General features: G+C 27.0%; 5 protein-coding genes across 12 annotated transcripts; 3 read left to right on the top strand and 2 right to left on the bottom strand.

Annotated features, from left to right (window-relative positions):
• Positions 1 to 403: 403 nt before the first annotated feature.
• On the top strand, positions 404 to 4053 carry LOC122532054 (FACT complex subunit Ssrp1). Its single transcript, XM_043660477.1, has 14 exons — positions 404 to 616; positions 851 to 1036; positions 1107 to 1322; positions 1387 to 1562; positions 1624 to 1759; positions 1838 to 1941; positions 2000 to 2128; positions 2188 to 2479; positions 2553 to 2711; positions 2776 to 2916; positions 3053 to 3244; positions 3328 to 3555; positions 3677 to 3751; positions 3831 to 4053. The coding sequence occupies exons 1-14, from the start codon at positions 566 to 568 to the stop codon at positions 3948 to 3950; spliced, it is 2205 nt and encodes a 734-aa protein (XP_043516412.1). The 5' UTR covers positions 404 to 565; the 3' UTR covers positions 3951 to 4053.
• A 339-nt stretch (positions 4054 to 4392) lies between these two features.
• On the top strand, positions 4393 to 5792 carry LOC122532059 (ribonuclease P protein subunit p30). 2 transcript variants are annotated; one of them, XM_043660486.1, is made up of 3 exons: positions 4393 to 5160; positions 5379 to 5526; positions 5615 to 5792. In XM_043660486.1, the coding sequence occupies exons 1-3, from the start codon at positions 4573 to 4575 to the stop codon at positions 5722 to 5724; spliced, it is 846 nt and encodes a 281-aa protein (XP_043516421.1). In that variant the 5' UTR covers positions 4393 to 4572; the 3' UTR covers positions 5725 to 5792. The 2 variants fall into 2 exon arrangements, with proteins under 2 accessions (XP_043516421.1, XP_043516423.1); XM_043660488.1 differs by having other exon boundaries at positions 5379 to 5543.
• A 200-nt stretch (positions 5793 to 5992) lies between these two features.
• Positions 5993 to 10254, bottom strand: LOC122532053 (golgin subfamily A member 2-like). Of its 2 annotated transcripts, none has more exons than XM_043660475.1 (12): positions 10053 to 10254; positions 9713 to 9802; positions 9174 to 9617; positions 8901 to 9096; positions 8506 to 8813; positions 8263 to 8439; positions 7954 to 8184; positions 7550 to 7735; positions 7217 to 7468; positions 6854 to 7142; positions 6573 to 6770; positions 5993 to 6460 (listed from the first exon to the last, which is right to left on the bottom strand). In XM_043660475.1, the coding sequence occupies exons 1-12, from the start codon at positions 10110 to 10112 to the stop codon at positions 6273 to 6275; spliced, it is 2619 nt and encodes an 872-aa protein (XP_043516410.1). In that variant the 5' UTR covers positions 10113 to 10254; the 3' UTR covers positions 5993 to 6272. The 2 variants fall into 2 exon arrangements, with proteins under 2 accessions (XP_043516410.1, XP_043516411.1); XM_043660476.1 differs by having other exon boundaries at positions 5993 to 6454.
• A 346-nt stretch (positions 10255 to 10600) lies between these two features.
• LOC122532055 (probable 26S proteasome non-ATPase regulatory subunit 3) lies at positions 10601 to 12875 on the top strand. Of its 2 annotated transcripts, none has more exons than XM_043660478.1 (3): positions 10601 to 10752; positions 11157 to 12001; positions 12081 to 12875. In XM_043660478.1, exons 2-3 carry the CDS (start codon positions 11186 to 11188, stop codon positions 12750 to 12752), a joined length of 1488 nt encoding a protein of 495 aa, XP_043516413.1. In that variant the 5' UTR covers positions 10601 to 10752; positions 11157 to 11185; the 3' UTR covers positions 12753 to 12875. The 2 variants fall into 2 exon arrangements, with proteins under 2 accessions (XP_043516413.1, XP_043516414.1); XM_043660479.1 differs by having other exon boundaries at positions 10684 to 10836.
• Positions 12876 to 13646: 771 nt separating this feature from the next.
• LOC122532057 (growth arrest-specific protein 1-like) lies at positions 13647 to 19285 on the bottom strand. 5 transcript variants are annotated; one of them, XM_043660481.1, is made up of 6 exons: positions 19239 to 19285; positions 18579 to 18710; positions 15300 to 15567; positions 14610 to 14815; positions 14200 to 14492; positions 13647 to 14034 (listed from the first exon to the last, which is right to left on the bottom strand). In XM_043660481.1, exons 1-6 carry the CDS (start codon positions 19268 to 19270, stop codon positions 14030 to 14032), a joined length of 936 nt encoding a protein of 311 aa, XP_043516416.1. In that variant the 5' UTR covers positions 19271 to 19285; the 3' UTR covers positions 13647 to 14029. The 5 variants fall into 5 exon arrangements, with proteins under 5 accessions (XP_043516416.1, XP_043516417.1, XP_043516419.1 ...); XM_043660482.1 differs by lacking the exon at positions 19239 to 19285 and having other exon boundaries at positions 18432 to 18613; XM_043660484.1 differs by lacking the exons at positions 18579 to 18710; positions 19239 to 19285 and adding an exon at positions 16963 to 17473.
• Between the last annotated feature and the right edge of the window lie 4284 nt (positions 19286 to 23569).

Genomic DNA, 23569 nt, shown 5'->3' with positions numbered 1-23569 from the left:
CTATTTCATTAAAATATATTAAAAGATACTTTGGTATGAATTGCACTTTTGCTATATACTATATATATACACATACACACACAATTTTCAACTAATAATTTGGAATGTAACTTATCTATAAGATATTTTTATCTATAAGATTATATTTTATGGTTAATTTAACCAATCAACTATTTGCAAATTTTAGGCTAATAATTTTAATTCCAATTAATTTTTAAGATTTTTCGCTATTATATATTTAACATTGAAGATTACGTATAAATTTTAACATTACATTTAGGGCTAAAAAGAAAATCAAGAACAAATATTCTTTATATATATTGTATATAAATTCTAGTATAAATTGTACCTTATGTCTTGACCAATTACGTTTGCAGAAAATATTTTGAAAGCGAGAACGTGGCGCGTTATAACACGCGAGAGGTTTGTTTTCTGCCTTACTTCAGTTTTCTATTTCAAATTGTATAAATTGGTGTGAACAAAAAGCATCTAATTTTATGGTTATGTAGTTTGTGAATTCGAAAAAGAAAGATAATAACTAAACTGATTTTAAATATCTTGAAAGATGGATTTCCTAGAATATACTGATGTAATTGCTGAAGTTAAAGGAGCTATGGTAAGAATATATTATTTTATATAATATTAAATTTGAATAGTAATAATTCAGGTTAACTTACTCTTATATTGTACTTTACAATATGATTTCAAAAAAATTGCATTTTATTTTGTAAATAGTAAAATTATTAATGAAAATGTTTGTAACAATTCATTAAATATTTTGTGTGATAACGAATCATATAAATAGAAATTTCTTTATAATTGCATTTACATGTGACATTTTTATGAACAGACACCTGGACGATTGAAACTTACGGATCAACATTTAATTTTTAAAAATCAAAAAACAGGTAAAGTGGAGCAAATTTCAGCGTCAGATATGGAAATGGTAAATTATCAGAAATTCATTGGTACCTGGGGTCTTCGAATATTTCTCAAAAACGGAACTTTACATAGATTCCGTGGATTTAAGGAAGGTGTAAGTAATAGTTTTCGATTAAAAACCATCTTTTTTAACTGTAAGTTTCATAGCGAAATAATATTTTTAGGATCAGGAAAAAATTGCAAAATTCTTTGCACAAAATTATAAAAAGGATATGCTAGAGAAAGAACTTAGTTTAAAAGGTTGGAATTGGGGTACAGCTCGGTTTAATGGTTCTGTATTAAGTTTTGATGTTGGTCATCATACTGCTTTTGAAATTCCACTGTATGATGTATCTCAATGTAACACTGGTAAAAACGAAGTCACATTGGAATTTCATCAGGTGATTATTGGTGATATAATGTGTTTAACATTAAAGTTCACAAATATCTTCATAAATTTTTCAGAATGATGATGCTCCTGTAAGTTTAATGGAAATGAGATTTCATATTCCTATCAGTGACAGTGCAGATCAAGATCCAGTAGAAGCGTTTCATCAACAAGTTATGGAAAAAGCATCTGTCATCAGTGTTAGTGGAGATGCCATTGCAATATTTAGGGAGATTCAATGTTTGACACCTCGGTATGTATTTGTATTTAAAAGAATATATATTGAAAAAATATATTAATATAATCTCTTTCAGTGGTCGTTATGATATAAAGATATTTCAATCATTTTTCCAATTACATGGTAAAACTTTTGATTATAAAATTCCAATGTCAACTGTTTTAAGACTATTCCTTTTGCCACATAAAGACAACAGACAAATGTATTTTGTGGTAAGTATTCTAAAAATTATTTTTATTTTCTTTCATTAACTATTTGATTTATTATTATCGTTAATATTTTTTATTTAGGTCAGTTTAGATCCACCAATTAAACAAGGTCAAACTCGTTATCACTATTTAGTATTATTGTTCAATCAAGAAGAAAGGACTTCAATTGAATTACCTTTTTCTGAGTATGTATTAAAACTTTCTTAATATAATAAAATATAGATATGTTATTTATTATTACAGAAAAGAGCTAAAAGAAAAATATGAGGATAAATTATCAAAAGAATTATCTGGGCCAACTTACGAAGTTTTAGGAAAAGTAATGAAAGTTATTATCAATAGAAAACTTACTGGACCTGGAAATTTCATTAGGTAAGTCTTTTTATATGGAAATATTGTATGTTTTTTATTTCTAAATTTCTAATTTTCAGTCATTCTGGGACACTTGCGATTAGTTGTTCGTTTAAAGCAGCTGCAGGTTATTTATATCCTTTAGAAAGGGGTTTTATTTACGTTCATAAACCACCAATTCACATACGTTTTGAAGAAATTGCATCGGTAAATTTTGCTCGTGGTGGCGGTTCTACCAGATCGTTTGATTTTGAAATTGAATTAACTAGTGGTGTTGTTCATACATTCAGTAGTATTGAAAAAGAAGAATATGGAAAACTTTTCGATTTTATTACTTCTAAAAAATTACGGGTTAAGAATAGAGGCAAGAGTGTAAGTATAAGTCATTAATGTAATTATAATTTTCTAAGTAATTGTATTAAAAAATTATTTATTTTCATAATAGGACAAATTGAATTATGACAATGACTTTGGAGATAGTGATCAAGAAGATGAGCCAGATGCTTATTTGGCAAGAGTTAAAGCAGAAGCAGAAGAAAGAGATGCAGAGGAAAATCAAGATTCTGAAGAAGAATCTACTGATGAAGATTTTAATCCTAATCAGGTATAATTTTATCAAAATTTTGCAAAAACAGAAATGTACATATTTTTTATACATATTATTTTAGGATGAGAGCGATGTGGCAGAAGAATATGATAGTAATCCAAACAGTTCAGAAAGTGAAAATGAATCGGATGCTTCAGGAAAAAGTCAAAAGAAAGAAAAAAAAGAAAAGAAGGAAAAAAAATCAAAATCTGCTAAAACTGTGGTAAGTATTGTATTTTACTTGTATTTTCATATATATATACACAGTATTTTTATAATTTATGAGAAAGAATTTATAGTATTAATAAGATAATTTATTAGGATATTTATAGTTTATTAACGTGTATTATCTCATTTAGTCAGAGAAGCCTAGAAAACCTAGAAAGCAAAAGAAAGAAAAGGATGCAAATAAACCTAAAAGACCACAAAGTGCGTTCATGATGTGGTTAAACAGTAATCGAGAAAAAATTAAAGCAGAAAATGCTGGTATCGCAGTTACAGAAATTGCAAAAAAAGGAGGTGAAATGTGGAGGGAATTAAAAGATAAATCTGTAAGACTTGTTGTGTATTCTTTCTTGTAAAAATTAATTTTTACCTGTTTTCATAATTATTTAATAATATACTAATTATATAGGAATGGGAACAAAAAGCAGCAAAAGCAAAAAAAGAGTATATTGCATCAATGAAAGTATACAAAGCTAGTGCTGGAGGCGGAGGAGGTGATAAAGAGAAAAAAGAAAAAGGAGAAAAGAAAAAAAAAGAGAGTAAAAAAGAATCTCCCAGTAAGCTTATGTCAGGAACTAGTTTTAAGAGCAAAGAATATATCAGCGATGACGAAAGCAGCAGCGATGAAGATAATAAGGTACATTAATAAATAATAAAAATTATAATTTGTTATTATTATATATTGTATGTTATTATTACATATTATATATTGTATTTTTTGTTTTAATATTTATTACTTTTTAAAAATATTCCTATAGAAATCAGAAAAGAAGGTCTCAGACGAAGATAGTGACGAAAATAAAGAAAAAAAAAGGGGAGACAAACGGAGTGCGGTAATTTCATTATAGCATTTATATTAAATTTAATAAATATTTTTTAAAATATATTCTAGTATATATGATTTTATTATAGGAGGATGATGACAAAAAAGTAAAGAAAGGAAAAAAAGAAGAGTCTGATGAAGGTAGTGATGAAGAACCTATTGAAAGTACTCCGCCGTCTAGTGAAGCTGAATCTAAAGACAGCGACTAATTCTAATTTAATTATTTTTTAAATTACTACTTAAAATAATATTTACCTATAAATATATGTATTACTGAGTGCTTTAAAATCATTAAAATATGTTCCAAATTTACAGTTTTTAAATTATTTTTATAATAGATTTGAATATTTATATTTGTCTAATTTTGATTTATTAAAATTTTTTTTTAATATTTTTAAGATAGTTATAAGATGTATTACTATATTTGTAGTTTAAACATTGACAACAATTTGTAATTATGATCTAGAAGAAAAAGCATTTCTCTTATAAATGTAATAATAATAAATAATGTTCTTCAAAAAAATACAAAATATTCCTTTCCTTTATAAAAGTATTAAAATTTTTATAGTAGGATTCTGTGATAAACGGATGTTATATAGCATTTCTATTATATATTTTGTCTATGCTAAAAATAGGTTAGGTTTAGTCAAAACAATACCTGTTTGTATACTCGACACGAAGTCTGTGCATACTCGAAGAAAATGTTAATTTCTATATTACATCTTGAAATAGATATTATAAATAGATAGATATATTATTTCACTGATATCTTATAAATATAATTACTAAGAAAGAGAATATTTATATATATAAATTTAATATTTTGTAAAAATGGATATCAGAGAAAGTACAGGATTTTATGATTTATGTGTGAACGTACCAGAAAACAAAATACAAAATTTATATCCTGTGTTATCAAAATTATGTGAATATGGATTTAAAACAATAGCGATAAATACTGATATAGATGAAAGTGTTCTTGGAACAAACAAAAAAAAGAAGAAGAAAAGTGGTGATAGTGAAATATCACAAGGTATTGTTTTTGAAACAATTGACATAGAAAACATAAGAAAAGAATTTGATGGAAGATTGAAGATTTTTAATCGAATTACTTTTTTCTGTTCTGATTTTGCCAAGACACATATACTGAATCATTGTTCTAGTTTGAAAAAATATGATTTATATGCTTTTGCCCCAAGGACACAAAATGCTTTACAATGTGCATGCACTCATTTGAATGCAGATATAATTACACTAAGACCAAATCTTGTGTCATTTAAACTTAATAAAAAATTATACGATCAAGCAATTGAAAGAGGAATACATTTTGAAATACAATATACAGATCTATTAAATGTTGAATTTAGAAAAACTACTATTCACTATTCTCATCTATTTCATACATATGGAAAAAGTAAGGTATTCAAATATTCATATAATATACATTTTATTCATTAAATAAAAATAATTGTTTTTAGCATTCATTTATAATTATATATCACAAAGTACCAATAAATATAAATTAATACTAATATTTAACTAGTAAATAACAATGTCATTAACATTAAAAAATTTTTTCTTTAAAATCCATTTCTAAGTAATAAAAGAATTTTTAATTAAGTATTTTATTTATTCAGAATGTAATATTATCCAGTGGTTCCAATGACATTAAAACAATACGAAATCCTTATGATCTTATAAATTTGGCATGCTTATTGGGTTTGAACGAAGTTCAAGCAAAAGCTTCAATATTACATCAATGTAAAAGACTTTTGTTACGAGCAGGTAATATACAATTGAATGTAAAAGTATAAATTTTTATAAAAATGGAAGTAATTAAACATAATTATGGAGTTATTTGTCTTTTTTTCAGAAAGAAGACATAGAGGAAAAGCTGCTTTTATCATTAAAGATTGCACACAAAATAGAAGTGTAATTGAAGAAGATTCACAATGTGTAAAAAGATTAAAAAGATTAAGTTGAATTTTAGAATGTTTTTATATTATTTTTTAAAATAATGATTATTTTGAATAAATACTTTTATATTAAAATATAGAATAAAAAGATAATTATTCACTGAAAATTGTTCAGATATAATCTTAAAATAATAGAATTCTGAATATATATTTTATAAAAAATTAACAATGATAAAAGATTAATTTTTTAAACACAAAATATTTTTAAATATTAAAATTATAACCCTATATTTTGTTATTTAATATATTTAAAATAGAAGTAATTTTTTATAGAGAAATATATTTTTCTATTAAGACAAGCAGTAAAGAAGCAAGTACGGAAAAAATAATTTTTTTAAATAATATTTTTGGCTTAAATGATTTGTTTTTTATACATTATAAAAAAGTGCAACTGTTCTTGATGAAAACCTCCTTTTTTTCACATCGATCATTTACAAATTGCAATTTTTATAGATTTTATCTTATATACAATTATGTCCTACAAATCGTTGCTGATTAAAAATTTTATGTTAATATTCTATACTAAAAATATAAGATATGTACATAGCATATCCTTTATACTGTGATTAATTTTCCGGAACACCAAGGACACGGATGAAAATTCAGTTCAAACATACAGGAATCTTTACAATCTTTTATCTCCGTCAAAACATCTAGAAGTTCCGATACATTTTTGTTTTCTTCTTGTGGATCTATGACTTCCTTTTTTCTTTTCACAACTATAGACTCATTAGAATCTATTTCCGAAAGATAATTTTTTTTATTAGATTTCGATTAGTTAACAATGTTAATTGATATAATTTTGTTAAATAAATAAAATTTAAATTTCAAATAAAGTTTCACATTATAATTTACCTGCTTCAACTCGACATTCTGTTCCATTGGAATGTATATATTCCTTGCTAAGGAAGTCACTAACCAAAACTTTTAATTTATGCAATTGCTCTTGTTGCTGATTTCTCTGTTCAAGTAATTGTCGAAATACCTGTTCTCTTTCTATTGCTCTATTTTGTAGAACTGCTCTTTGCTTTTGATATAATGTTATATATTCTCCTAAAAATAAAAAAAAGATAATTTTATCAACATAAAAATAAAGCTGAAGTGTAAACAATTATTTAAAAATCATCTATTTGTACCTATTGTCTCGGTCTCACTTTGAAGCTGTAAAACAAGATGCTCAAGTTTCTGTTTCTCTTCTGTAAGCTCTGCAACTCGTTCCATTGTTTCTTTAAATCTTTGTTCAAGTTTTTTCATAGGTTCAGAAATGGTAACATTATTTTCATTCAACATTTCTATTTGTACATTTCTTTCCAAATTTGATACATTATTATTAGTATTCATAGAATATTGATCAATTTCTGCACTCTTTTCTTTCAGTTTTTCCGTAAGAATTTGTTTTTCTTTTTCTAATTTTTCTATAGTAGCCTAAGACATAAATAATGTAAGAAAACTGTTTGAAATTAAGGAAGAAAATGTTCTTAATTTTATTAAATCATTACTAGAGCATGTTGAAGTTCTCGTTGGAAAGTATCTGCGTGATGTGATTGTGCTTGATAGTGTTGTATTTGATCTGCTATTTGAGCATTCTGAAGTTTTTCTTTCTCAACCTCTTCAAGAATAGATTCTTTTTCTCTTAATTTTTCTTTCAATTGTTCCAACTCACTTTCTACATTATTTAATTGAGCATTTAACTTTCTTCCTATAGAACGCTCTGCTTGAAGTTGTTCAGTTAAATCCAATTTAGCATTACTCTTAAAATTATGTTAAAAATTCAAATAATTTATTTATTCTGTCTTATTATATGTTTTATTAATATTTAATATTATTCTTACCAAAGAAACAAAAGCATTTTCCATATCAGTAAGTTGTTCCTTTAATTGTCTATTTTGTTGAACTGCTCTAGATGCTCCTAACTGTTCACTTTCAAGGGCAGTGACTAGTTTTGTTACTTCTGCTTGTTGATTATTCGCATCTCGTAAATCATTCAAATTTTTTGTTAACATTTCAATCTGTGAATCCTATGAAAAGAAACTTTTTAATATTATAATCAACAATATTTTACAGTTAATAATTTTTATATATTTCTTAATGTTTCTTGTATATGTTTTATATATTTTTTAATGATCTTTATTTTAAAATGTGACTTTAATTTGTAATTAGTCAGTAAATGTATGAAATTTAAAATTACTTTTAATTAAATTTGTATTGTAAAAATATTATAATTAAAAACTAATACTTTTTCAGATAGTTCAATATGAAGTTTTTCTTGTTCTAATGTAAGTTCTATAAGTTCCATATTTTTCAGCTGATCTGTTTCATCTATTTTATTTTTACGATCTTGCAAAGACGATAGATTCTCTACTTTTTCTCTTTCTTGTTGTAACTGTCGCTCAAGTTCTGAAATTCTTTGCATATAACTTTCTTCTCTTTGTTGTGCATCTTCTATAATTCTTTTTTGTGTTTTTATCTATAAATAACATTTAATTTTTAAAAAATATCATTTTTCATTGTTTATTCAAATTTTATATGAAAAATCTAAAAATACCTCTTCTGATAATTTTGCCTGCTGAGCATCTAATTGTTTAACATAATTCTGGTACTGCTTATTAGCTTCATCTTTTTCAGTACTAACAATTCTCAAAGATTCTTTAGTTTGTGCTAATTCTTGCTCTAAAAGATTTACTGCATGCTTTTCCTCTTCCGTTGTTGTAGCAACTTTCATCTACAAAGACAAGAAAATTAAAGATCTAGATCTTACTAATGATAATGTATATACATATATTACTACCTGCTGTATTCGAAGTTCACTTAATGAAAGCAATGCTGTCTTTTCTTGAAGTTCTTGTTGCATAGCAATTAATTCTGTTTTTTTCAAATTCAGTTTTTGCTTCAATTCTGATGCCTCCAGGTTCAAATCTTCTTTTTCTTTCCTCAACTCAAACATTTTATTGTTAACAGAATCATAGTCATTTTGTATTTGATGAATATTTTTCCTTAATTCTTCATTATTATTTTTTATTGCGGATATTTCTTTCTCGAATTCAGCTATGCGAAATTGTGAATTTTTTAATTTTTTGGTCATTTCTTCAGCTTCCTCTAAAAAATATTTATTTTCCATTTATTAAAAGTTTATAATCACAAGTGCATGCATATATGTTTGAAAAGTCTCATGAACTAGCAAACCTGAAGTTTGTCTGACACTTTGCTGAGCTTGATTAAGAGCAGCAGTAAGTTCTGCTTTTTCTGCTATTAGAATTCCAGTAGTCTGGGCATGAACTTGAAGTTGCTCTTTTAAAGGATTTACTTCTCGTGCTAATTGTATCTGAAATTCTGTTTCCTTTCCCTCTAATTTAGTTTCTAACTCTGAAATCCTGTTATGCTAATCAAATTATTAAAACAAGTTTGTTTTTAAAATAGTTTTTCAATATTCTTTACAAAACTTATATATATACTTACAGCATTACTAAGTTCTATATGCAATTCGTTAACAATCTTTTTCTGCTCTTCCAAATAGGAACTTAAAAATTGATTATGACATATTAAATCAGAATCAAGGGATGTTTCTGCATATTCTGATTCATTCGTTAAAACATCTGCAACTGCAGAAGCCATCTTCAAAAGATGTTCTTTTTGCACCTTTGGAAAATCATTTAAATCCACTTTCTTTTCCATCTCTGGTATGTTCAGTTCTTGTACAGTTTCTGTATTAGTAGTCTCTTCTGCAGAATAATGCACTTTATCATGATTTATAGCATTTTCTGAAGTTGCTACTAAATTAACAGATGATACTTCGTTTTTTTGAAATTCTTGAACTGCAAACGTATCATTTTCTGGAATTTCTGCTGTGGATGCATTAGGTATAACTTCTAAATGCGATGTGTCAGTTTTTACAATTTGGTACTGCAAATTCAACAAATTGATTTGAAAGATTATAAAGAGAAATACGACTGTCAAAAGAATGCCAAAAGTAATTATAATGTACAAATTTGACTCACTTGTTGAGGTAATAAATTGACAGACTGATGTTTTTGTTTTATAGAAGCATCCTGATTATTTTGCATTTTACTTAATTGAAATTCCCTGAGCTAACAAAAAGAAAAAAAGCTTCATCAGACGCATGACTAGATAATGATAATGATTGAATTAAAACGTAAATAAAATAGCATTTGACACTTGACATAACCTAAATATTTAAAGAGATAAAAATATAAAGACAGATGATTAAATTATTGCTGAAACGCACGAAGTTTTACAATATCATATGTATTAATTTTTCTACTAAAATTAAGTATTTAGAAATATTTGCGCAGCTGTCAATAATTCAAAATATTATACCTTTTTTTTAGCAGCCAACAGTTTCTCGCTTTTGCTTAAATTCATGTTGTCGTGTGACATGGGAACTAATAAGTGAAATCCTTGATTTTATTCTAGCACAAGTATTTACATTGTCATAATTAAAAATATTGTAGTATTTGCTACCGAGGTTATCTCACACTCATGCCTAATAATCGCTATCTCATCCATTGACTTAATTACAGTTAGATGGCTAACACTGGTGAAATTATACAAGTCACTGGATTACGCCATCTGTTAACAATATCTATTATAAAAAAACTTATTAGATGATATAATTTACAATTTACCATAATTTAAAATACGCACATAAGATGTAATGAAGAAAATTTACATTACATATTTATAATTTATACATATATTTTAAATATATACATATAAATAACATTCTGATATTGTCATATATTTTTAAATTGTACATATTTTCGTATTAAATTTAAAGTTTTGTACGTAAGAATATTTAAGTATTAATAATAATTTTAATAAAATTTTGTTTTGATTAAGTTTCGAAAATAAAGATAATTCATGTATGAGATTTAGAACGAAAAAGGGTAGGTAGAAAATTCATCGAGTTCTTCGCTAATGACTGTAGTTATGTGTAACTGTGAATTGGTGCGATGAAAATGTAAAATTGCACTTGTGAGAGGAATTTTCAGTTTATGTATGGAAATATAAAGTGAAGGTAAACGTGAAACGCTTGCATCACGAATTATTAGTTTCATATGTCGCGAATTTTGTATGAAAGGTTTATTTGAAAATATCTTGTGTAAAAATATCTCAATGTAATGTAACGATATAAATTATATTAAAAAGGACGTAAGAAAACTGATAATAAAGAAATTTAAGTTTGGTTATTAAATTCTTTGTTACAAAGTTTAAATCTCTTTAAATTATCGATAGATCTATATATTTGTTTTTATATTTCTTATTAACAATGAATAACTTATAAAGAATGAGTGATTTGAATATTATGAATGAAAATATACCCATATTAAAAAATATATTAAACATTAAGAATTTTTTAATATTTTTATTTAGTGTTGTATTTTTGTTGTACATAATAAAATTAGAATGTTCTTTTTGCAGAAATCTAATTTCTTATAAAAAAGCTAAGAATGGGTGTCCCTACAGCCAAAAATCCTGAAGCTATGGATGTTGAAATAATCTTTGAGGGCCAGAATGGTGATGGAGATGTTTGTGACAAAAAAGATGCTGATCTTCAAACAATATATGATATACGCGAGCATGCTCGTCAAATAGAGAAAGCTGTACAGAGCAAAGAACCTCGTTTTATTTTAAGAGCTCTACGTACATTGCCTAACACACGTCGTAGATTAAACTCAAATGTTTTACGTGGAGTAATTCTAAGCTTTTATCCTAAACCCTGTGCTGAACGTGATGCACTATTATCGTGGTTAGAAGACTCTGCTGAATTTGAAGAAACACAGAAACTTCGTACATCTACTATGACTCCATTGCCTGAAATTGACGCTTATATTCACTTACTGGTACTTGTACGTTTAATTGATGCTGGAAAACATGAAGAAGCCGTTCAATGCTCGGAGGCATTGTTGCAGAAAATAATTGCACAAAATAGACGTACAATTGATTTGATTGCTGCTAAGTGTTATTTCTATTATTCAAGGGCGTACGAACTAATTGGCAGATTAGATAAAATTCGAGGATTACTGCATTTGAGATTAAGAACGGCAACGCTTAGAAATGATTTTGAAGGCCAAGCTGTATTGATTAATTGCTTGTTGCGAAATTATTTACATTATAATTTATATGATCAAGCAGATAAACTTGTACTGAAGTCAACTTTCCCAGAATCTGCCAGCAATAACGAATGGGCTAGATTTTTATATTATTTGGGACGTATTAAAGCTGCTAGATTAGAATATTCTGCTGCGCATAAGTATCTAGTACAGGTAAATCAATATTCTTTTTAATATGTAAATTTTTAATCAAAATATCGAAAGAAATAATAAAACTGGTTTTTTTTTCCAGGCTCTTAGGAAAGCACCACAAAGTACTGCGGTAGGTTTTCGTCAAACAGTTCAAAAGCTAGCTGTAACTGTTGAGCTTCTACTTGGAGATATTCCAGAACGTCAAACTTTTAGACAAGCTGCTATGCGTCGCGCATTAGCTCCATATTTTCAGTTGACTCAAGCTGTGCGTTTAGGAAATCTTCAACGTTTTGGAGAAGTTTTAGAAAACTTTGGCCCACAATTTAGAGCGGATCATACATTTACTTTAATTCTCAGATTGAGGCACAATGTTATTAAAACGGCAATTAGATCAATTGGACTGTCCTACTCCAGAATCTCTCCTGCAGATATTGCAAAGAAACTTGGCTTGGATTCTAGTGTTGATGCAGAATTTATTGTTGCTAAAGCTATTAGAGATGGTGTAATTGAAGCTACCTTAGAACCAGAAAATGGATATATGCGAAGCAAAGAAACAACAGATATTTATTGCACTAAAGAACCGTTACTCGCGTTTCATCAAAGAATTACTTTTTGTTTAGACTTACATAATCAAAGTGTTAAAGCTATGAGATATCCTCCAAAATCATACGGTAAAGATCTTGAATCGGCTGAAGAACGTAGAGAAAGAGAACAGCAAGATTTAGAGCTCGCAAAGGAAATGGCAGAAGAAGATGATGATGGATTTCCTTAAATTATTCAGTTTTTCAATATATTTAAGTAATAAAATGATTTATCATGAAAAACTTTTCATGTATCGCTTTCTTATATTTAAAATCATGTATACAATAAAAATTTTGTTTTCATATTATTAAAAATGTAAAATTTTCAATCTACGAAAATTTTATAAAATCGTTGTATTTTTTATAAGGACAAATAAGCAATGAAAGTAAATTTCAAGAATACAAGATTGTAAATACATTTATTAAATATCTCAAATTTAGTAAGATACGAATTTACTCCTATCGTAATATCAATTAAATATTATATACTAAAATAAATACTAGGTAATATTAAATATTATATAATATTTTAACAGTCTTTAAAATATGTGAGTTCTATAGATTATATTAAACTGCAAATAATTTATATTTAATAAACTTTTTGTAGTACATACATAATTTTATATAATTTTTTTTTTATCTATTTCGGTAACTTTTTCATGTAATTAGAATACAAATTGTAGAAACTTCGAACTTCAATTGTGGTTTTATTAACAATGTATTAACAATTCTTTATTATTAAAAATTTGAGTTTATCAAATAATTAGATATAAAAACAAATATTCAAAAATATTATAAAAACACTCAGTCACACTCAAACTCACATAAATATAACAATATACCATAAAAATCCTGAAAATTTTTTTTTCTTGAAGAAAATTATTATTATTAGTTTTATTTTAATCCTTTTTTTTAGAAAATAATTTAAAAAAGATGTATTTCATTAATTTTTAAATTCTTTTATAGCAATTATTTAGCAAAATAAATGTTAGCAATTACAATTTTTCTCAAATAAGAAATTTTTTTAAAAAATATTTTTCTACAAGAAAAGAATTTTCTGAGAATATGAATCTGATAAAAAAAAAGAGAAAAAAGAAAAAACAATAATCATATCTCAATGTAGATATTTACATAGTTGTATCTTCATAAATAAAACTGATTTATAACTAAATACTTACAACCAATTATTCATACAGTTTATGATACATACAATCACTTTACAATATTTTTACTGTACAAAAGTCTTCTCTTTTCTATTCTTTCTATTTGTACAAATCTAACAATCAACTCGTGAAAATATTTTGTAGTTTATATATATTCATTATGCTGTTGTGAGAAAGTAATCCATTAATACCAGCATTAAATTTTTCAAATATTGATGATTTAAAAAATTGATAAAGATCTTTGGTCATTGGTTTCATGGAATACTGTTATTTTTTGGAGATTTTTTCTGGATTTGTTTTAATCATCAGTCTGAAACAAAATTTTTGATAAAATAAAAAAAATATCAATCTTTTATGTTTAAAAATATTACAAATTACAAATCCAAAAATACTATGTTAAATATTATCTATAAAATAAACACAATACAGTACATGATTAAAAAATGAAAAAATATAATGTAATATATAATCTTGCCTTGTTTCACTTTAAGTATGTGATAAATCAATAAAGAAAGTAAAAACAATTTTCTGTCCACTAATATTTGAACACCATCTCCTCTAAGACTCATGTTTGGTGTTAGAAATTCACTTTTCCTATCATCTTCAATATTAATGTCACGGTAACCATGATGTACTTTTCCAAAACACAAAACGTTCATATTCTTATGAATTCCTTTACAATCATATTCTTCAAAACCATCGCATTGGCACGTATTCAATTTTGCAGCCTTTTCTTGCCTTGTTAAGATATTTATCGAATTTCTACATCTAAAATATTTGCCTTAAGAAGTTATTTATATAATTTGTATAGAAATTATTTTGTAACTGAATTATTTCTTTGCATTATGATATTTTATTTTCATATTAAAAAAAATATTATTTTACCGTCTAGTACACTTTCGTCCTTGAAACATACTCTTACAATATTTATTATAATATGTAAGTGCAGTTTGGCAAAGGGCATCTGCATTACAAATCCAGGTTGCTATCCTGCAGGATACCCTTGTCCTATTCATTGCCATTGTTACAGATGATCTGCATATCTCTACTCTTTGTTTTGATTGTAAACATAATTCATTCTCACATTCACACTAAATGACAAATAAAAATAATATTCGTTAGAAATTTGTATTTTACATTTGTATATATGTATATATAGAAAATATAAAAATATAAATAGATATAATAATAGTTGAAGAAGATAAGATAGTGAAAGAAATAAATTTATTAATCTAAATTAAATTTGCTATCTTGATGATTCTACTTGCATTAAGAAACAGTGTCATAAATATCTCAATAAAAAAATTATTATTTTATAAACATTATATTATTTTATAATTTATAAATATTATTACAATATATATCATTTATAAATGATATTTATAATATTATTTATAAATATTTGTATATGCTTCCAAATTTTTATCATTAACATATTCTTGTAACAAATCTGTAACATGAAATATTAATTTAAAATATTCATTATTAGTGTCGCATCGTTGAATATTTATATTGGCATGGAACATAATAAATAATATTTTTTTCTATCAAAAGCAAAAGTAATATAATATGTACTGTCATAAGCTCTTTGCCCTCATCGGTGCTTGTAAGAGCAATAAGGGCATGTTGGCAGGTCTCAGAACAATCATTGCCTTCGAGAACGGGTGCACAACCAGTAAGATAATGTTGCAGAGCAGCGCCGCAGCCTGTTCTGAACGCGCATTTTAGTTTTGCTTCCTCGCACTTCATTATCGAACTTTTCGCTGTATTCCACATTACTGTACTAAACAATATCATACTCATCAAGAGTATGTTCGATTGATCGAACCAACGTGACATCTTTCTAAAACAGTTGTAAAATAATAGAAATTTAATCTCAAGAATCTGAAAAATCTGCGTTTCACTTTTAAATAAATTTGAATTTATATAAATAATAAATAATACAGTATAGTTCCATTTTATGATATCTGAAGATATATTAATGCAGCCTCTTTATTTTCACGAACCACTATGTACAATTCTGCTTACTAAGTAATTTGATAGCGTATATGTTTATCGGACGTTTCAAATGAATGTTTCACATACTATCTTAGTTAATATTACTCGCTTTTATTTGATAGCGAAAAATATAACAGTGATGAAATATGCAAAGAACAACATAAATAGCTCTTTGTATGATTTTTTAATCTTGTGTATGTTACGTAAGTTCAAATGAAATTGCTTATTTTTTTACCTTTGTTATCAATTAATATTATCATCATAGAATAAGTATAATAATCTATCAATAATATTTTGTAACACTAATATAATAGTATACTATACCGTACTATTGTACGTACTATATACTGATTATCTGTGTAAAAGAAATGAATAATTTTATCTTATATTATTTACAACAATGTATGCTACTGGATATAACTTACAATCTTGGCTTTATATTCAGTTACGAAGTATATATTTGTAGATTCTTGTAACAGATGCATAACACGAAGAGATACTCTATGGTGTTCTTAAAATAAATTGAATCTCTGTCATTCGAATTAATGGCAACCTTTTGCTGCTCAATTTAAAAAGCCACAAATACCACTAAGAATTGATATCCGTGATTTAAGTCTTAGAATATTAGAAATTTATTTTATTTGTCTTATGTTTTCTTATACTTCTAATGAAAAAATATCTAAATATTAAACTTTTTAATTTAATACTCACAAAATATTAAATTAACGCCATTTCTATTATATTCATTTTTTTTTCAGCATATTATTTCTCTAATAAAAATTTCTATTTCTATTTCTCGTATCAACGCATTAAGTTACTTATAACAGGCTTATAACTGCATAGCCAAGTAAATCAACGACTAAGAAATGTTTATCTGTTTATTTGAATTGTTAACAATAAATAATACAAAGTGACTTTTGAAACGATCCAGATTCTTGTTCTTAAGTGGAGAAATGTGCTTTCCATAAAATTGAAATACTTTTGTCTTATAAAGATCTATCGTGTTTTAATATATCAAACGATTCGGATATATCAGTGGAAAAAGCATAGAGCATCGTTGTTACAATTTCTACCAGAACAACATGATTGAATATTCTCTCACTTTACTTCTCTCTCTCTCTCTTTACTGCTCTCAACTGATACCAGTAAAAAAGCAGGGTACAGTGAAGGGAAGGGGTGAAAGAGAGCACGTGCGCGAGCGCGCACACATAGTGAGAGAAAGAGAGGGGGTAGATTCTACCTGTAAGCGCTTCATTGCCAGCGCTAGTGCCGATGCTGTTGCGCACCAGCCCCAAAATGGACCACCAAGACGTCGCAGACGTGGCAACGAGGGACAGATGGCCAGCCCTATAGACCTTCAGTGATCATCAACTTTACTTTACACTCAGGCTTAAATCTCGTTTCGAATGAACACTCAGCGAGAGAAAGAGATGTTGAAACAGTTATATCAGAATGCATGCTAATTTAATCGTTATTCTCGAGAATATTCAATCAATGCTTATGATCCTGTGATCTCATTCAATTAAAAGGCCTTAAGTTGGGCGCTGGAAAGAAATTTGTTTACGCGCAAGGAAATCATACTTAAACAAACACATTAATTATGAAATGCAAATATTCACACAGAGATAAGAGTGCCATTTAATGTTTGGGGAATAGGCGTTGACTCTGTTGATACTGAATCATTGGAATGAAAACGATTAACTCTTTTTTCCATAGAAAATTTATAGACTATCGAAGAAATCTCTGTGACTATTCATAAAGATAATAAACTTATTTCTTTCGTTCGTATTATATACATTTTCGTATATTTTTTAACTTACTTTCTTCAATACAAATATTTTAGTCATCAAAAGTTCTATTGATAAATAATAATTTATTGCTATTAAAAAAAGATGTATAAAGATTTTCTTATTTATTGCTATTATTATCAAGGACGGATTATTATAATTTAGGTTTTAGTTAATGAATATAACATTGCACGTGTGATGATCATTAATATATTACGCAATAAAATATCAATACAGAATTTTAATTTGTTATGCATTCTTAACTATATTATTTACTGAAAAATATTCGGCTACTAATTTGTAAATATACTTTCATTTGTTTTGCATTTAAATTTACTCACATCATACGTTGTTCACAATTATAAAAGTAAATTATACATAATTAAATAAGTAAAAGTAAATCTAGTCGATTTATATATTATGCGTAATTCATTTGCTTGATATCGCTATATAATAATAAAATAAAAAATGCTATAAAAATGTAAATCATAATGATAGTTGTTGAGTATTATCTGATTCTAACGAGACTTTTTTGTACTTGTAGATTTAAAATATTATCACCTATTGTTAACTACATATGATCAACTTTAACATAAATAAATAATATTTCAATTAATTCAATAATAATAAATTTTAACATGTTTACTCTCATTTGTAATCTATACTGTCAAAATACTTTGTCTATAATTCTAACATCAAAGACTGTGTTAAAAGCTTGTATTTAAAAACTTTAAGAAGTTCTATATATAGATGATATAAATTATTATGAATTAATCTACTGTGTATTCCTCCTTACGAATCGAATAAACAAACAAATAAATATCAATGTGTCTACGTCCCAACGATTATTAAAAAATATTTACATAGAAAACAAAACAAAAATATTTATTGAAACAAAACAAACAAATCTTAAGGTACAAACCTTACGAACAATCACATTGTTTTTTAATAACCTAGAGAAATGAAATTTAGTATCCCAGTTTAACAATCTAATCCGCCAACGAGAACTGCAATTCCGTGTCAAGAATTATAACACACTATGCGGAAAGAGAGGAAAAGAGAAACTTACAAACGCACGGTCACCGAGACACTACTTAGATTGAGTTGTGACTGTGACGGCTTGGCCCGCTGCGCCGAGAAGCTGCGCGCGCCGCTCTTTCTCCCCCCACCATTGATCACTGGCCCAGGACTGAAAGGATTACTGTTGGACTTAAGTCCCGATTAAAACTAGAACTCTGAACGTCGTCATGCATCAAAATTTACAAGTACAATTATTATAAATTTTATTTTAAATATTATTATTTATTAATAAGCTGCCTATCCTAGAATAAAAATTTATAAAAATTACATAAGAACACTTTGTTTGTTTTACATGTACCAATACGTAATTTACATTGAAATAAAAAGTAAATTAGTTTTAAATTGTTTAATAAAAGATTTCTCGAGGGAATTATGAAAAATTACAATTTTCTTTATGAATGGAAAGGAAAATATTATTTTAACACTTTGTCATATCTTTACAACGGCTTTACGCTATTTATCAAGTACGAAGTTTAATTTTACGAAAATTCGTAACTTCGAAGGCTTGTTTTTATTTCGAGAGTACTTCGTAGCCATTGCTAACTCTATCCTCCACCCACAGGGGTCCAAGATGCCCCAACCTGCTTGGCTGATTGAGACACCAGCCTGGTTCCAACACTACTCTCTTCACCCCCGCCCTCGCCCAGACCCTTCGCAGAACGACGTTGAACAGTCCGGCATTTAGATGCGTTCCGTTCTTTCTTACGTTTCTTCTTCTTCCAATGCCAACCTTCCATCGGGCTCCCTTTCAGGCCCCTTACTACTTCTATTCCCTACCACAAGCATTCACTGTGTTGCTGTGACTCTCAACTCAATTCTGCTCTTTTAAACGAGAAGTGGTGGACAGCGGAGGAGATTAGTTGTTTGAGTACAAATTGAACCGGTTAATCTATTCAAGCAAGCAAGGAAGAAACTCTGGAGGAAATAAAATCGTTTCTTCATTTCGTATATTATACATGAATTATACATGAAATTACAAAATTTTACTCATAACCTTTTTGCTGTTTTGTTTCTTTGTTTGATTTTCTCGATAGATGAGGCCAAAAAGAATCATTAATTAAGGGTCGATGAAAAACAGTTTCACGCGTTACCCTTTTAATGAATGATTAAACAAGAAGATATGTATTTGTTTCCAGATTAACGTGTTGGTAAGCGCGCGTGTCTAAGTTTACTTAGGATATCCTAAATAAATGCTTTCATCTTTGTTTACTCGGGATCAATGTTCTCTGTTAAAGACCCTGTAAGTTTTATTGAACGAGATCTTGACGGTTCTCAATCTTTTTAACAATTTGTTTGCTCGTTCTTTTTTATGAATACATGGAAGTACGTGTAAAGCAGAAGAAATTCATAACGCGTTCCGATATGAATTATGAGGATTGAAATTTCAGACTGATCAAACTGAGATAGCCATCGAAATTTGCTTCCTGTAATTCAGGAAATGCGATGAAGAGTGTAGATCAGAAAATTCTGATGCGGCACGAACAATTTATGGTACAATGAAGAAAGTAGATCGTCTAATATAAAACCGTGATACGAAAATGATAGATCACGTAGCACAGAGATACAAATCTAATTGAACGATCAAATATTAATTTATTTTGATCGATAATATTACAGAAATCTAATTAATTAATAATCTAAGCATTTTAATTCGTAATGGACAAAAGTCCAATTCAAGACAAAAATACAAAATTTGTTTCATATTTGGCGTAAAATTAAAAAATTGTATTATATAATTACACTAAAAGCGATGCAAATAATGTTATAAATAAATAAAATAATATTTATGTTTTTAATTCGATACAAGTCATTATAATTTGGTAATCCTTGGCAATCTTATTAATAAAAGGATAGACATATGAAATGTTCATTTAAAAAAAACATTCTATTTAACCTCTTTTCTTCCAACTTTCATCTATCACAATTCACTTCAGATTTTTCATTATCCTAAATTCATTTTTTGAAATTCCTAAAAAGTCTTATATAATTCTGTAATAGTCTATGATCAAACTGCGAACATTTATGTATCTACAAGAAAACATGTACTTTTAAACATTTAGAAGTAAAATAGACAAAAACAATAGACAAAATACGTACAATATAAAAAAAAATGTTCAAAGTGAAAGTTATACACAAAGTTATAATATTTTACAAATAAAACAAATCTTTATGTAGATTCGTTATGTTAATAAAAATATAGATTTGCATAAAAGTCTGCAATCTACTTATAAGAATATAATAGGATGGATATATACAGGAACTCATTGATAGTTAGAAATTAGTATTCCATATATCAAATCAAAACCTATTGAACACACGCAATATTCATGATTGATATGAAATCTAATCTAGAATATATTAAAATCTCTACAAAGAGCAAGCAATATTTCAACTTTGAGAGCAACACACGAAGAGTTAGCATGATGGTTTTTGGTCTCTGTCTGTCTTTCTTGTTTTCTGCCTCTATTTGCTTCTCTCTTTCTCTCTTTCTCTCCTTCTCTCCCTTCCTCCTTTGCTGTCAGTTTCTCTCGATGGTTTTTTTGATCTTCTCGAAGCAATTGTCCCAAGCGAGAACCCGGTTGAGGCAATAACGACCGCAGGCCCGGCCTATCCTGTACCTTCTGACGTCTTAATAAAGCAATCGTCCGATTTCTTGAAACCCTCCTTCTTTTGCTCCGAGCCACGCTCCAAAGACTTTCGAAAGAACACTCTCTACTTCGTTCAACATCACGTTTTACGGAGTACCTCTGTACATTTCGAATATCTCAAAAGTAATACAATTTCTCATTTAACAAATTAATTATATTTTTTTTACGCAAGTATAGCTGATATACTTACATTCTTATTATACTTACATTATGGTATTATTATTTGATTATTAGTAAATGAAGCTAAAATTAGAAAATCTATTATCTTTAAAAAAATCATATACTGGAGAAATATATACAGCTGATTACAAACGTAATTTTGTACATTGATTTATGTGATTTTTAAATTATAAAATAATTAATATATATATTCGAAAACCGATGAAAAATGTATTTTATCCGAGTTTTCTAAAGAGAAATTGAAAACACTAAAATTAATATTTATACTTTTATGAAATAATAAATAATATGCAACATTTCTAACTCAATTTTTGTTTTTTCTTTTTAGTTCCAACAAAATAATTAAATTATTAATATAATTCAGTATTCATAAATATTATAGTAAACTTTGCTTCTTTTTTTCTACAAATTAAAATTTCTTTTTTCTACAAATTAAAATTTTTTCAATTACTTGTTTCTTGAAAAATGTTTCAAATCTTAGCTGAAGGAAAAATAAGCTTCAAATTTTAATAAATTTTTAATTTCAATTCGATGTCGTTTTAATACTTACTTCTCAAACCTCTTGCTATTAAGAGAGAGAGAGAGAGAGAGAGAGAGAGAGAGAGANGAGAGAGAGAGAGAGAGAGAGAGAGAGAGAGAGAGAGAGAGAGAGGGAGAGAGAGAGAGAGAGAGAGAGAGGAAAGAGCAAATATATTTAGAAGAAAAAGTGAACTACATATGAGAATGAGTTGAAAATGTACAAATAAACTTTTGTTATTACTTTTCATTGTAATTATATTTTAAATAAAATTGGATTATTGTCAACTAGATTGAACTAGATTGCCAAAGTAAAAATATATAAAAATAATAATTAAATTATATTGATCAATTTCATTTTCCTTCCCTTTGTTTATATATTATCCAACCAGTTTTATCGTATAAAAAATTTTTTCAATGCAAATAAAACGACTGTATATCTTTATTCTATACATAATTTACAATATTTTTCTTTGTAAAAGAATATTTTAATACCTTTTTTATTTATTAATTATAATTACCTTGCTTTATATTGCATTATAGTTACATTGATGCAAAATAAATGGTAGAAAAAATGTGTTAATTAACATTGATATCTATTTTTAATATGGGTCTTCGAATTCTTTCCAATATCTCCATATATTTTAATCAATATCATGCAATTATATCAATTATAACATGTAACATTTTATAACTTCAAAAAAAGATAAAGCTTTAAGTAAACGTTTGAAAAAATACTCAGTTAATGTAAGATCAGTATTTTTTATCTTTTCTAGGATTGAAATAAACATAAGAAATTAATCAACTTAGTTATTTTTATTATAATCATTACAAACGTTAAATGCGAATTGCCATTTTAATTTCTTATGCACTAACACGCTGGAAAGGAAGCGAATGCCCCAATAAATAATAAATGAAACGGAGAAATAAAAAAGAAAAAAACATTCAATGTGAATTATCACCGATAGCTATCCGATAAATGGAAAATAGTATTTTTACTTTGTTACCATTTTAGTGGATGTTATCGGTGATACTGAAGAAATGAATAATTCAAACGGAATTAGTGTGATTAAAAAGAAGGAAGTGACATTTACTACATTAAACTACAAACGAAATCTAAGACTAAAGTGTAACGAAATACCTTCGTAGAGAAACTCAACAAATATGATTCGAATAAGTGCAATAAGATATCTAATACATTTGGAAAAGAGCTTACTCGATTATAATCAAATTGATAATTCTCTCTTCTTGATATATACTATTGTACAGCTTTGTTGGAAAATAGAAGTGATTACCAGTTTCTTCTTTTAATATGACGATAAAAAAAGTAATAGAAGCTGGCCTTTTCTTTCTGTCATACATCAATAATCATGCTTTCTTCATACATACATACCAATATTTTGTTTTGTATAATATAATGTAACTGTACACGAAATCACTTACACGTCTACTATATACACTAAGTTGTTTCGGTTGCTTAATTTATTGATTTTGAAAATATTTTTATAGGTAGATTCAATCGAATCGATATTAACATAATATCGAAATAATAATAATATAATACAATAATAAGCATAAGCATGATGATGATGATGATGATGATAATAATAATAATAATAATAATAATAATAATAAT

The sequence above is a fragment of the Frieseomelitta varia genome, unplaced genomic scaffold (genome assembly GCF_011392965.1).
Source record: "Frieseomelitta varia isolate USP_RPSP 00005682 unplaced genomic scaffold, Fvar_1.2 scaffold_433, whole genome shotgun sequence".
Lineage (NCBI taxonomy): Eukaryota > Metazoa > Arthropoda > Insecta > Hymenoptera > Apidae > Frieseomelitta > Frieseomelitta varia.
This window is presented reverse-complemented; position numbering and strand designations above follow the sequence as displayed.

Bases quoted from the DNA above. Each gene is read 5' to 3' on its own strand.
- LOC122532054 (XM_043660477.1), top strand. From the start codon at position 566: ATGGATTTCCTAGAATATACTGATGTAATTGCTGAAGTTAAAGGAGCT. The intron at 617-850 runs GTAAGAATATAT...TTTTATGAACAG, and splicing joins CTGAAGTTAAAGGAGCTATG to ACACCTGGACGATTGAAACT. The intron at 1,037-1,106 runs GTAAGTAATAGT...TAATATTTTTAG, and splicing joins TCCGTGGATTTAAGGAAGGT to GATCAGGAAAAAATTGCAAA.
- LOC122532057 (XM_043660481.1), bottom strand. From the start codon at position 19,270: ATGCCGGACTGTTCAACGTCGTTCTGCGAAGG. The intron at 15,568-18,578 runs GTAAGTTTCTCT...CAACTGTTTTAG, and splicing joins GTCTCGGTGACCGTGCGTTT to AAAGATGTCACGTTGGTTCG. The intron at 14,816-15,299 runs GTACATATTATA...TTTGTCATTTAG, and splicing joins AGGGCAAAGAGCTTATGACA to TGTGAATGTGAGAATGAATT.
- LOC122532059 (XM_043660486.1), top strand. From the start codon at position 4,573: ATGGATATCAGAGAAAGTACAGGATTTTATGATTTATGTGTGAACGTA. The intron at 5,161-5,378 runs GTATTCAAATAT...TTATTTATTCAG, and splicing joins ATACATATGGAAAAAGTAAG to AATGTAATATTATCCAGTGG. The intron at 5,527-5,614 runs GTAATATACAAT...TCTTTTTTTCAG, and splicing joins AAGACTTTTGTTACGAGCAG to AAAGAAGACATAGAGGAAAA.
- LOC122532053 (XM_043660475.1), bottom strand. From the start codon at position 10,112: ATGTCACACGACAACATGAATTTAAGCAAAAGCGAGAAACTGTTGGCT. The intron at 9,803-10,052 runs GTATAATATTTT...TCTTTTTGTTAG, and splicing joins TGTTGGCTGCTAAAAAAAAG to CTCAGGGAATTTCAATTAAG. The intron at 7,469-7,549 runs GTAAGAATAATA...CATAATTTTAAG, and splicing joins AAAATGCTTTTGTTTCTTTG to AGTAATGCTAAATTGGATTT.
- LOC122532055 (XM_043660478.1), top strand. From the start codon at position 11,186: ATGGGTGTCCCTACAGCCAAAAATCCTGAAGCTATGGATGTTGAAATA. The intron at 12,002-12,080 runs GTAAATCAATAT...TTTTTTTTCCAG, and splicing joins CGCATAAGTATCTAGTACAG to GCTCTTAGGAAAGCACCACA.